This window comes from Onychostoma macrolepis, chromosome 13, assembly GCF_012432095.1.
Source record: "Onychostoma macrolepis isolate SWU-2019 chromosome 13, ASM1243209v1, whole genome shotgun sequence".
NCBI lineage: Eukaryota > Metazoa > Chordata > Actinopteri > Cypriniformes > Cyprinidae > Onychostoma > Onychostoma macrolepis.
The window spans coordinates 25,555,837-25,570,071 of record NC_081167.1 but is presented as its reverse complement, the minus strand read 5'-3'; the positions used below and the strand labels follow the sequence as shown (position 1 = coordinate 25,570,071).

General features: G+C 37.1%; 1 protein-coding gene across 1 annotated transcript in view; it reads left to right on the top strand.

Moving 5' to 3' along the window:
* pcdh15a (protocadherin-related 15a) overlaps window positions 1–14,235 on the top strand; it is a 231,551-nt gene that overhangs the window by 112,616 nt on the left and 104,700 nt on the right. Inside the window, exons 14-15 of the mRNA XM_058796177.1 lie at window positions 428–562; window positions 11,520–11,669. Coding sequence (XP_058652160.1) covers window positions 428–562; window positions 11,520–11,669 — 285 coding nt within the window. The remainder of the gene's footprint in view (window positions 1–427; window positions 563–11,519; window positions 11,670–14,235) is intronic.

The following is a 14,235-nucleotide window of genomic DNA, read 5'->3' as shown; positions in this document are numbered from 1 at the left end:
ATTTTATATACATGTCTCTCTCTCTGTCTATGACTGAATTAATCAAACATAGACTGAATAGATGAGATAAATCAATAGACAAACTAATTCATGTGGTTTGCAGACAAACAACTTGAATTGACATATGATCAATTTTAATGACACATCACTTCTGTTAGTTTAAAATGTGCAAGCGCTTCGTTTTTTCTTTGGATTTAAACATTCGATTTTGACTTTTGAATTCTCTGGATTTTCAAACAAGCTGTTGTATTTCTGTAGAGGCTCTTGCGTGTCAGAGTGAATGAGGCGGTCGAGTGACTCTGTCTTGCGTGTTTATGCAACATGAGGATTGCGTGACTGCATGAAGTTTGTTTGGATGGTGTGTCATGCTCATATTAACGTATAGTAATGCTGCATTTGACCTCTCAACTTTGTTTGTTTTGTGAAGACAAAAGATCCTCAGTTGAAGATCACTCTGAATGACTACACGTCCATCTTCTCCATCACGTCTGCTGGTATCACACGCTACCTTACTCTACTGAAACCAGTGGACCGAGAGATACAGACCAACTACACTTTAACGGTACGTGACACACACAAACATACTGTGCACACACACTGTAAAAAATAAAAATTTGAGAAAACTTAAAAGTTTAAGGCAACCAGCTTCAGCAGATTTTTGAGTTTTCTCGACTTGTTTTTGTAGGAGATTTTTGAGTTTTCTCAACTTTCTCAACAAGCTGAGAAAACTCAAAAATCTGCTGAAGCTGGTTGCCTTAAACTTTTAAGTTTTCGCAGCTTTTTATGTTTTACAGTGCATTTACCTATTTGAAAACCTATGAAAAATTATTATTGGGGGTGATTCTCATTTCTGTATCAATGTAATTTATTAATGTATATTAGAGGAAAAAGGTCAGTAATTAATATTTAAATCAACCTAAATTAAAGATATTAATGCTATATATCATGTATGAAAATTGCATTTTTAAATTATAAAATATGTTTAAATGCATTTTAATATATAAAGAAAAAATATGTATAATATGTGCATTTTATTGAGATTTTAATTTGATATATCAGCAAAAATTTCAGTTTAAATATTTCCGATCTGTAAATGTATAAAAATACAATTAGCACTTGCTGGTAAAATTATTCTCATCATTAAAAATTGTTCATATGATAAAATCTTTAGATTTCTGCATTTAACCCCCCTCCCAAAAAATCAATTGTAACTATTAAATTAAGACAATATTTTAACTGTCTGGAACACACACTGCGTTTAGCTAGAGTCCCTGTCACTCATGTCTCTTATCTCATTGAAAATGAATGACTGGTCGCTTCAGTGTCTTCAGTCTTCTGTCCTCTTGAGATTATTTACTGCTCTTCTGAGACCCTGTGTGAGTCACGATCTGCCCTGTGGGACTCCTCTGGCATGAGGAGCATCTAATTTATTAACAACAGGGAATGTTCTTACTTTAAGATGAATTTTTCTGTCTCAAACATCAAGTCTCAGCATGACAACAGTTTGCTGTGATGAACAAAACAAAGTGATTGAAACTATGCTGTTTGTTGAGTATGTGAAGTGCCTCTTCAGGACTCTGTCCATCGATCGTATCTATTGATCTGAGATTTAGGCTCAAGTGTCTCTGATCTTTCCAGAATCCCTCATCTCCAAGGAGCAGTTAAAAAGGCAGCTGGATCACAGGAGGAACATTTGAGCGCAGTGTTTTGATCACTGTTTAATCTGAGAGATGGTCTTTGTTTCGTGGACATTCACTGTAGTGACATATCGAGATAACTTTCAGTTGGGGATTTCAGTTTCAGTTTGGGATGAAGTAGGCAAGATGAAGTCTGAATAATTTAATAATTTTATGTCAGGGTAATGGTGTATATATGTATATACAGTATATATATATATATATATATATATATATATATATATATATATATATAATGTATGTCCTTAGCTAGCACAAACGGATATATATATATGTATATATATATATATATATATATATATATATATATATATATATATATATATATACATACATACATACAGGTGCATCTCAAAAATAGAATATTGTGAAAAGTTCTTTTTTGTAACTTATTTAAAAATTAAACTTTCATACAGTATATTCTAGATTCATTACATGTAAAGTAAGACATTTAAAAAAAAAAAATGGTTTACAGCTCATGAAAGTCAAAAATCCAGTATCTCAAAATATTAGAATATGTCCTAAGATCAACCAAAAAAAGGATTTGCAAAACAGAAAAGTTCAAGTTCTTTAAAGTATGTTCATTTATGCACTCAATACTTGGTCAGGGGTCCTTTAGCACAAATGACAGCATCAGTGAGGTGTGACATGGAAGTGATCAGCCTGTGGCACTGCTGAGGCACTATTGAGCCTCCAGCTCATCTGTATTGTTGCATCGACTGTTTCTCATCTTTCTCTTGAAAATATCCCATAGATTCCATATGGGGTTCAGGTAAGGCATGTTGGCTGGCCAATCAAGCACAGTAATATCATGGTCAGCAAACCACTTGGAGTGGTTTTGGCACTGTGGGCAGGTACAGTCCTGCTGGAAAAAGCTTGTCAGTAAATGGAAGCATAAAGTGATCCAAAATCTCCTGGTAGACAGCTGCATTGACTTTGGACTTGATAAAACACAATGGACCGATACCAGCAGACGTCACGGCACCCAAAATAATTACTGACTTCGGAAGCTTCACGCTGGACTTCAAGCAGCTTGGATTCTGTGCCTCTCCAGTCTTCCTCCAGACTCCAGACCTTGATTTCCAAATGAAATGCAAAATTTACTTTTATCAAAAAAGAGGACTTTGGACCACTGAGCAACAGTACAGTTACCATACTTTGGACCACTGAGTTAACAGTACAGTACAGTTATTTTTCTCCTTAGCCCAGGTAAGATGCTTCTGACGTTGTTTCTGTTTCCTTTTCCTGAAGACATCTGAGCGTGGTGACTCTTGATGCACTGACTCCAGCTTCAGTCCACTCCTTGTGAAGTTCTCCCAAGTGTTTAAATCGGCTTTGCTTGACAGTATTCTCAAGCTTGCGGTCATCCCTGTTGCTTGTGCACCTTTTCCTACCCAATTTCTTCCTTCCAGTCAACTTTGTGTTTAATATGCTTTGATACAGCACTCTGTGAACAGCTACCCCTTTCAGTAATGAGCTTCTGTGACTTACCCTCTTTGTGGAGGGTGTCAATTATTGTCTTCTGGACCATTGGCAAGTCAGCAGTCTTCCCCATTATTGTGGTTTCAAAGAACAAGAGATACCCGAAATTTATACTGTAGGGATGGTCATTTAATGAAACTCAAATGTAAATATACTAATATTTTGAGATACTGGATTTTTGACTTTCATGAGCTGTAAGCTCTAATCATCAAAAACTTTTGAAATGTTTCACTTTACATGTAATGAATCTAGAATGTATGAAAGTTTCACTTTTTGAAATAAGTATAAGTATAAAATATTTGAACTTTTTCATGATATATATATTTTTTTTAAATGCACCTGTATGTGTATATATGTGTGTGTGTGTGTGTGTGTGTATATATATATATATATATATATATATATATATATATATATATATATATATATATATATATATAGTAGGGCTGGGACAATAAATCGATGCTTTTCCGAATGTATCGCAATTCCTCTGGAATTGATTCTGAGATTAGATTTTAACAGCAGATGACACCCTAATTTATTTTGTATCTGCACATTGAAATGCTCATGAAGAAGATTAATTCGCTTTTCGAATTTTAAGAATTATTATTTTAGGTTCAAGTATGTGTAAGGATTTGGAAACAATCAGAATCGATCCAGGAATCGATTCTGCATCGATTTATTGTCCCAGCCCTAATATATATATATATACGAAGAGTTCAGATGCAAAAGCCTCTAAATGCCATCTGAAATTTTCTTCTAAAATGAGCATTTTTATCAGGCTGCTATGTTTAGGTTCAGTAATTTTTTCTCTAATACCAATGTATAGGTCCTTTTCTATGCAATTAAAATTAAATAACTGAACATAAATATAGGAGCCTGATAAAAATGCTAATTTTAGAAGAAAACTTCAGACGGCACTTAGAGGCTTTGCATCTGAACTCTTCGTATATATATATATATATATATATATATATATATATATATATATATATATATATTTCAAGTCCACGGTTTTCCTGCAGAATTAACACTTTAACATACTTTAACACTGTTGCCACGGGTTTAAGCGACCCCAATAATGTAATATTTAGCCCCAAAAAGCTGAATTTTACCAGGGGAACCCCACCAAAAAACCCCCAGAACACAATTTTTATTGGGCTAGTTTTGGGTTAGCTCTTAATAAACAATAGGAAGGGTTTTGTCGTGAAAATCTGGCAACCCTGATATATCTTCTTGAACCTGAAAAACCAGAGTTTGCTCAAACTAAACTCAGAACTTTCATGGGTAGCCATTTAAAGCAGCTTTATGACATAGGCCACCAGCTTTGGCCAATCGTGCTTTAGAATTTTGGGAGGGCCAATCACATTGCACTAGCCTGGACACGCCCCTGCTCACTGCCAAGTCATGATGATTTAGGTTCTGATAATAAGTGTTAATCCATTTGAAAGGCTTAACAATAGTCTGATTATCAGCACAAAACAGAGGCCCAATCACATTCAATATGTTTTCTTTTATAAAGAACAAACAGACTGTAGCAAAAACATGAAAGGAAATTAGCTGTAGAGTTATTAGGCCTGGAGAGAGACCAACTTAATTAAAGTCCACTTCCCTGCAGTGTGTTTTTAATGCTGAAGTTCACTCAAATAAGAAATTCTGTTATCATTTACTCATCGCATCTTGTTAAAAACCTGTATGATTTTCTTTATTTTGTGCACTTTTAAAAACTTTTAAAAAATGTTGTGCACCTTTCAGTCGGTCACTCCGAGTCACGTCGGATGACCGACGAAATTGGGATCTCGCCAGAGAGACCAATCCACTTCGAATGTAACTAAACGAGCCAATGGACATTGGCATGCGATTATTGCATCCAGCTGCCGCTGATCACAGCGTGAGTATAAGAGGCAGCAGGTGCACCGCATTAATTTATCCTTTCGATTCGGATGTGAATCGAAAGGATGGTGTATCACTACTGCTCTCCTGTTCCTCGAGTGATTGCTGAAAGACGAGTGCGGGCGTTAAGGCGCAGCAGCGGTGGTCGCGGTCGCACGGGAGAGAAAAAAAGATCGTCTTCGTGCAGACATCCACACCAGGAGTGTGCGGTGGCCAGCTCCGCTGCGTGCTTCAGCACTAAAAGAGCAATTTCTCTAAAAGAGCAACACGGGTGATTGCATCTTTTTAAAGATGTCTTATCACCCATGCGTTTTTGGGTGTGGTCATTTCCTGACCACACCCAAGGCTCGTGTGGAATCCATCACCGGGTCCGATCCTTCGAGGCTGGATGAATGGTTTCTCGGTGGGGGTCGCACTGGTTCTCAGCGCCCCCCTCCGGTGCCATTCTTCCTGGAAGTGCATGAGGAGCTCACAAGATTGTGGAAGGCACCTTTTACTACCCGAAACAAATCTTGTGGCTCCTCCGCCCTCACCAACCTCGATGGTGGGGCCGCTTTGTGGTACGTGGGCATCCCCTCGGTGGAGTGGTCTGTGGCCATGCAACTGTGTCCAACAGCCGCTACCACCCTGCGGGGTGACCCATGTTAGAGGTCTGCGCGGGACTGTTTTTTTAGTCCCGCTCCTGCGAGGTTTTATTCTACACCCACCCGCTCCCACGATATATTCACTCTTTGTTCACCTGCTGTCCGCGTAGAATAATTTTCTTCCCGACCCGACCATTCCCGCTAAATTTAGATCTCGTTTCCAGAATCTCACATTTAAATTTCCTCTACTAAAAGAAAGAGAGCTAACAAATAAACGTGTAGTCTGCACAAATTTGTATTTGTTATTTTATTCGTCTTGTCAAGGGTCTTGACTTTATTGACAGCAAAATGTTAAACGAATTTTGTGTCTTAAGACATAAAATTCATTTAGCAAAATGTTAAACATAAAATTCATTTAACATTTTGCTACCAACATAGTAGGACATTTTTTTTTTTTTATTCGTCTTGTCAGGATACAATTCGTTTAACATTTACAACACAATAGGAAAAAGTGTCGCAGAGAAAAAAAAAAATGTAGGTTGTACAAAAATAGCCTATTAGTTATTTTATTCGTCTTGTCAAAATACTAAAGTTTAACATTTTGCTGTTAACACAGTAGGAAAAGCATCGCAGAGAAAAATAAATCAATAAATATGACACCTGTCATTTAAAATTATAGGCTAAGCAAAATATAAACAAAACCGAATTGAAAGTTATTCAAGGACAGCGCATCCTCACTTTGCTCCATCCTTATTCTGCTCTGTCACTCATCGACAACCTGCCTGTTCTTTCACCACCGGTAGGCTAAAACCTGCTCTGAGGACCGTTATGCACATGTTGCGTGCACATACCCCGTAAATGAAATGCGTGACGCAGAGAGCAATGGTTCATGCGTGCAGCACGTGCATAACAGTCCTGAGTGCAGGCTGTACCGGTGTTCAATGAGAATAAAGTGCAGATATGCTGTTCTGAAAGGACATCGGGAACAGGATATTGTTAAACTGCCCGCTCCCGTTCAAATTACACCAGAGTTACCGACCGCTACCGCGTTTTATTCGGGAATTTAATCCCGCGTTGCAAGAAATCTGGTAGAGCCACGGGAATGCAGACCTCTAACCCGTTTCTCCCCTCACGGGCCTGTAAGTATTCGTCAGGTCTAACTGTCCTGGGCACTGGCTCGTGGTGCCTCGCTAGTAGACATCTGTAGGGCTGCGGGCTGGGCGACTCCTAACACGTTTGCAAGGTTCTATAGCCTGCGTGTTGAACCGGTTTCCTTCTGTGTTCTCACCTCAAACGGGTAGTGGCACTGAGAGGCCCGGTTCAGAGTCGGGCCTTAACGCCTAAATTCTCTAGAGAGTTCCCTGACTGGGCAAACCCTGTCGAGTCCTCCAGCACTCTGGCGGCCAGATGTGGCGGAGCGTCCAGTGTCAGGCCTTCAGCCAATGAATTCTTGAAATCTGGTGTGAGGCTAGTGCCCATATGAGTGACCCTGTTGGGATCCCATGTGTATATTCCATGGTACACTTACTAGGGCCGTGTTCCCTGGCAGACCATGTTGTGCTGTCTCTAAATGATGCAGCCTGAGCCATCTCAGAGACTTCCATGTGCAATAGGGCCCTACGGGGTTACTTCACATGAGTAATGTCACTTAACCCCCTCTGGGAGGAGGTGACTCCACAGTGTGCCTCTTCCGGTTGGAAGGGCACGCTTTCCCAGTGTTATCCAAGTCCTACTGTCTGGGTTGCTCGAGGAACTGCAGTAGTTGACCTTCTCTGTGTAGAGCCCGGTCCTATCGTCTGCCTTATAGGAAGGATCAGGAGGCCTACACAGGGAGCTGGAGGGGGCAGCTCCTGTGGCGCTTTGGTAGGGATCCCAATTTCGTCGGTCATCCGACGTGACTCAGAGTGACCGACTGAAAGGGAAAGTCTCAGTTACGTATGTAACCCTCGTTCCCTCAAGGAGGGAACAGAGACGTCACGTCCCATCGCCACAGTCGCTGTACCACTGCTGAGCTGCCTGGTCACCGGCTCGGCTCCTCAGCATGAATTAATGCGGTGCACCTGCTGCCTCTTATACTCACACTGTGATCAGCGGCAGCTGGATGCAATAATCGCATGTCAATGTCCATCGATTCGTTTAGTTACACTCGAAGTGGATTGGTTTCTCTGGCGAGATCCCAATTCCATCGGTCATCCGACGTGACGTCTCCGTTCCCTCCTTCAGGGAACGAGGGTTACATACGTAACCGAGACGTTCCCCAAAAAAATTTTCAGTGAACAACTCTTATAAGAACCGTTGTTTCTTTTTTCTTTCAACATTTTGTGTAATGGAAAGGTTCCATGATTTTTAAAGGTACTTCATGGAACTATAGATATCAGTGAAGAAGAGTATGGAACGCAAAAGAAGATGTTTAGCAGAATGATTGAGCAGCTCTATTCCATAAACTGAAAGTGAATGATGACCAGGGGCTCTCAAGCTCCAAAAAAGTGAAGTAAAAGGTGACAAAATTGTATGTTTGTCTGAACTGAGTCTGGTTTTGGAGTGAGGGTGAATTGTTTATGCAGTGTGTCCTTTTTGGCTGTGAGCGGTCACATCATTCACACGCGGCCTGTCTCGAGGGTTCAGCTGGACAGTTGATCCTCTGACAGACCAAAGTTTGAATTCCCATCACGACTCTACTGCCTCCCTTTAACTGACAAACACCTTTCTCCTTCCCCTCATCCTCTGATCCTCCCTCTCTCATTCAGCACAACCAGCTGGAAATAAAAATCGAAACTTAGATCTCTTTAATTTCTCAGTTGTTTCTTCTCGACAACAAAGACAGTAAATGGAGAGCAAATGGACACTGATGCTTAAGTCTCCTGCATGTCAGTAATCTCACATGTTTCTCCTCTTGAGTTTCAGAGGAGATCTTAAATGAAATACAAGTGAGACTTCTCCTGAGGTCTCCTGAGCTACTTCCTCTGGGAGTTTCTAATATGTGGGTTTTTCTGAGCGCATGTTTTTTAGCCTTGTTTTTTGTTTATTCAATTTGGTACTTTCATTGTGTATTCAAAATCCATTAGGGCCAGGCACACAGAGGGGAAACTGGGTAAAAATGCTCTTTAAATGACAGAAACAGGGCTGCAATTTTCTGAGGCAGACGCTGAGATGTGTTTTGTGGTGGAAGTTATTGTAAGGAAAAAGTGAAGTTTTTGATCACTGAGAAATCCTATGACACTGTCTTTCATGCTGTCTTGGACTCACACTTTATTCTGTCTCTTCAATTTCTCTTTTTATTGCTGTACCATAATATGCCTTTTGATTGTGTTTGATTGAATACGTGCAGCTTTGAGACTACTAATCTGATGTACTCTTTCATCGTTTTGAAGGGCATTGTGGAACAGATAGACCGACTTACGTAGAGAACAGATAGACAGTGCTTACGGTAGAGCTGAACTTACCAGGGTTGCAACAGTTAACTAAAACTAAAATCATAAAAAAAATTATAATAAAATTAAATTAAATATAAAAATTACTAGTTGACAAGGCACCATTTCTCATTTTCATTTAGTTTAACTTCATGCACTAAAATAACTAAAACTAACTGAAATTAAATTAAAAAAATTACTAAAATTAAAATCCCTAAATTTAACTAAAATTACAATGAAAACAAAATTGTTAACTCATTAAAAACATCAATACAAACTATAATAGTATGTCTATTATATGTCTATTATGCTAAAGTAACACTGAAACATCTATTTTATTTTATATAATATTATTTTTTTAATAATAATAATACTAGTTATTATTGTTGTTGTTGATAATGATGATGATGTTTTTGTTTTTGTTGTTATTATTACTGTTCTCATCATCATTATTTTTAGTCCTTATTATTTACACCTTCTGTGCATTAATTCTGTCATCATTTATTAATTCCATTATATGATATTTGATTGGCCATATCAGTGGAAATAGATGGCATAAACATTATTCACTATTCATACTTCAGTCTAATTTCTATTTAAAAATTAATTCCATAATTTTGCTATTCCAAAACAAAAGTCCTCCATATCCCACTAACTGAACTGAAAACGCATAACTCTGCTATATAGCAGACGCCAAGCAGCTGAAAGATCTCCAAGAATCAGCAGCCATACACTCCTTAAGGTCAAACCCAGCGAGTGGTCGGTAACAGCGAGTGTCTAATAACGGCACACTCGAGCGGTCAGCCTGCCTAGGGCTAATGAAAGTCCACCTGGATATAGACCAAACCACTCTGGAGATCCTGCTGGCCTGGAGCTGTTCTCCAACGCAATGTTTACGTATGCAAAGCTCTCCTCTCCTGCTCAAACTGAGGAACCGCTGGGCTTTGATCCACATTTACTGCCACGATTCTCTGGGGGAAAAGCTCATGGAAATGCAAGCCAAGGAACAACGGAGTAACCAATGGCTGCTAGCTCAGCACTTTGAGTGCCTTTGAAAGGAGTGCAGTGGGAGACTCTGGACAAATGTTTGCTGTGGCAGTTTTAGCCGATAACATTTGTAAGCTGTCCTATAATACTGAGAATTTGTTGTATGAACATGCCCACATGCTGTGCTATATCTCAGATGCAGATCAAATCAAATAAGCAGGTCTATTCTAAAGCAATATGCAGAAAAAAATCTTGATTTCCAGTAAAACTGCAAAATATATATAAGAATAAATCATGAAGTTACTGTATAATGTCAAATTATACATAATTATATTAAGTATATAATATTTGCATAGAAGTTTATGCTTAAAATATATAGCATAATAAATAATAACGTTGGATTTGTTATTTAATTAAACAATATAAGATATACCACTCTAGAAAAATGGTGATATATAGCACTAAATGTGGTTATTGGCTCGTAATCATAGGGTAACCACTTTTGGTGCTATATATCACCATATCTTTAAAGGTGCTATACAGCACCTTTATCAAATGGTGCTATGTAGAACCATAAGAGGTTCCATATTGCATTGTATTTCTTCAACAAAAATGGTGCTAAACAGCACCAACAGTGGTTCTTTGGCTTGTAAAGAACCTTTAAAGGAGCTTAAGAGGTTCATTGTATGGCAGTGGTGCTATATAGCACCTTAATCACCCCAAAGAACCGCTGAAGAACCATACAGGAGCTTAACAGGTTCTGTATATGGTAGCGGTGCAATATAGCCCCTCAGTCATGCCAAAGAACTGCTGAAGAACCACTGAAGCACCAAAAGTGGTTCCCCTATGATTGCAAGCCAAAGAACCACTTTTAGTGCTATATAGCACCTTTTTTTTTTTTTTTAGAGTGATGAATAAGTCATGAATAAGTTAAATTGTAATTTTATCATTTAGAAGTTATGTCAAATTATATAATTGCATTAGTTACATAATATTTTATATTTTACAATCAAATTTTGTTTAAAAATGTAATTAAAATGTAATTTTTTAATATAATGTTTATTAGGATAACATATAAGATAAGATATAAAATAATAAATCATCTTAATTATTAAATCATTCGACTTTTATAATTTCTAAGTCGAGCAATTCTATGCTATATTATATAAAAAATATAAAACTTAAATTTTGTATATAGTGCTGTCACACGACTAATCATGTGATTAATAATTTTTGTTTACATAATATATGCGTGGGTACTGTGTATATTTACATGTGATTTAATCTATTTGACAGCACTGATAGATAGATAGATAGATAGACGGATCAAATATTTATACATCAGAAATGTATAAATCAAGCCAATGATGAACTGACATGTTCAAAAAGAAAAAAAAAAATGTTTATAATTTTTTAATTATAAAAATTTTTGTATAATTATTTATTTACTCATTTTCCCCCCAAAGCTGGTGGTATCTGATGGTGTTCAACAGAGCAGACCCGTGACGGTGGACATCCTGGTCATCGATGCGAATGACAACACACCCACTTTCAGTCAGGTGTCCTACAGTGTGGAGATCTTCACTAACATGCTGCCCGGAGAGACCGTCCTGCAGGTGAGGACACAGCACTACAGCTCAGAAACACTCACTTTACTCACCAAGAGCCATTTTATGAATCATTTATTCATAGCGGAGTGTTTGTTGAGAACTCTAAATGTGATTTGGAGTGTGAAATGAACTCGGCACTATGTTTGTTTCATTAATAACTGAAGATTCTAGTCAAATTATTGAATTTGACTCAACAGCGTTTGGGAATTTTTTTTTCTGATGAAATATGTGAAAAATGCATTGAAAAATTAAGCAAACAGCCATTCAGCTAAATGAACACAAAGGAGAGCAGGCAATAAAGCAACTTTTTAAAGAGGAACCAGATCATATGAACCGCAGCTAATGAACTGCAGTGAGTCATACTGTGATCTGTTTACATCTTTAACCAGACTTACTGAACCCCATTCAAATGCCTAAATATCATTTTTCTCCCCTGGGTGTATTGTGAATAATTTGTATATATTTTTATGTTTACTTTGGCTTTTGAGTTGTTTTGTTCCAGTGTTGGTAAATAGCTTGTTCTAAAAATTGCAAAGTTTCTAACTTAACTGCATGTTTTAGTTGTCACAGTGCTTTCAACAATACAGCCTTTAGAGTAACAAACTACTTTTTCGAAAAGAAAAAAAAAAAAAGAAAAGGTAGCATGCAAAAATTATTGAGAGATTCATTCAGTTGATACAAGTCTTTGCATATTTTTATTGTGAAATATTTCATGATTTAAGTGCTGCTCTCCATCAATAACTTTCCAAATAATTGTCTTTTTTAGTTTTAGTTTTATTAGTTCTATATTAGTGTAAATTAAAGGCTGAGTGTATACGTTCATGAATATAGTATTCCCCAATTAATAGTTTGATTATATTTAACTTTTCATCTTAGTAGCTTCTTGTGTAGCTAACTACTTTTTTAGCTTTATCCAAGCTTTTAGTAAGTAGCTTTTCCATAATTAAATTGCTTTAAATTATTCAGTTTCAAAGTAGCTTTCCCAACACTGATTTGTTCAGATGACCTGTCCATCTGTCGCTCTCATTCTGTCTCTTCCATTTGCAACATTTTGTGAGTGACAAATACATCTATGTACATCAGTTCAACAACCTGTTTAGTTTGATCTATAAACATAATGCAGCTTATTCTGTAATTTTTAGGTTGTGTATTTGGTCGTAAAACGCAGTTGACACTCCTGTAAATAGCCAAACTCTGCTTTTATAGACTAGCATTAAGCTCTCAGAAGGCAAATGACAACTATTTTCATCTGCATTGTGAAAGTGGCTTGTGTAGACATGGTGGGCTGACAAAAAGTGGGGCAAAATGATATAAAGTGAACATAATGTGTGCTTTTCTGTCCCTCAGGCTATGGCATATTCACTCTCTCTCAGTAACGATTCTCTCAGCTTTATTTTGGCTCTCTGCTCATGTTCTGCTCCGCCTGTGTTTGTCTCATTCTGTCACGGCTGGGTCGCGATTCAAAGGAAAATCAGTCACATAAAGGCCTGTAGTTTCTCTTGAAATAACTAGCTGCTCAGATCCTACTGAAATGAGGTCACAGGTCACAGCTAGGTCAGCCGGGCCACTTGGATGTGTTTTACAAGCCATATTTGCTGCCCTCAAGTGAGTGTGTGTGTGTGAATTTTTTTCCTTAGCTCAGCACTCCAAGCAGCTAAGGCACGGTGGTACGGATCAGTGCTTCTGGAGAGTTTTCTCAATAATGAGAGCCGTGGATGGAGGTGGCGCTTTCTTATTAGCAGGACTTTGAATTAATTACCCTTAAAGTGTATTTATTGCCCCGGTGCTTTTAAAGATGATAATGTTCGGAGTAAAGTGTTTACATCTAAATGCGCGTCTTTGAACCTAATCAAAAGTGTTTAGTCTTTGATCTGTACCTTTGTGTTTGAGAATTTATCCTGAATAATCATATTATGCTGCTTTTAAACCTCATTAATACGGAGAGTCTAATCTGCATTTTAATAAGGATGGATGGATGGATTTTCTGTTATGGTTGATTTAAAGTAATGAGTGTTGAGTTTAAAGAAAGAAAAAGTTCAACGAGTAGAACTAAAACCTCATCTGTAAATATATGAGAAAACGGCGTGTGAATATAATTAAAAATTACCAGGCTTTTGAGCATGGTACCACCATGGTTTTTAAGCCATGCAATATAGGTGCTCCATGGTATTCAGTAAAGTATACTACCAGTTAAACATTCCATCATTTTAAAGAATGAAACAATTTAGAAAGACTTAATTCCTGGAATTAAATAAATAAATAGATAGATAAATAAATAAATAAATTATATGGTAATATGTTATAATATTTATATTTTTATATTTTATTTTTTTATTTATTTTATTTATTTTATTATTCCTTTAATTATTTTTTTTTTCTATTAGTTTTTCTGTTAATTTTCTGGTACAATCTCTATACAGTGATTTTTAATTAAATTAAATTTGAATGAGATCCCTAATTTTAACTCTTCGCAGTCTGATCAAATTATGCATATTTTTATTGTGAAATATTTATATTTTATTGATTTTTTTAAATTTGCTTTGCTTCTAGTTTTTTTTGTTTTAAACAAATT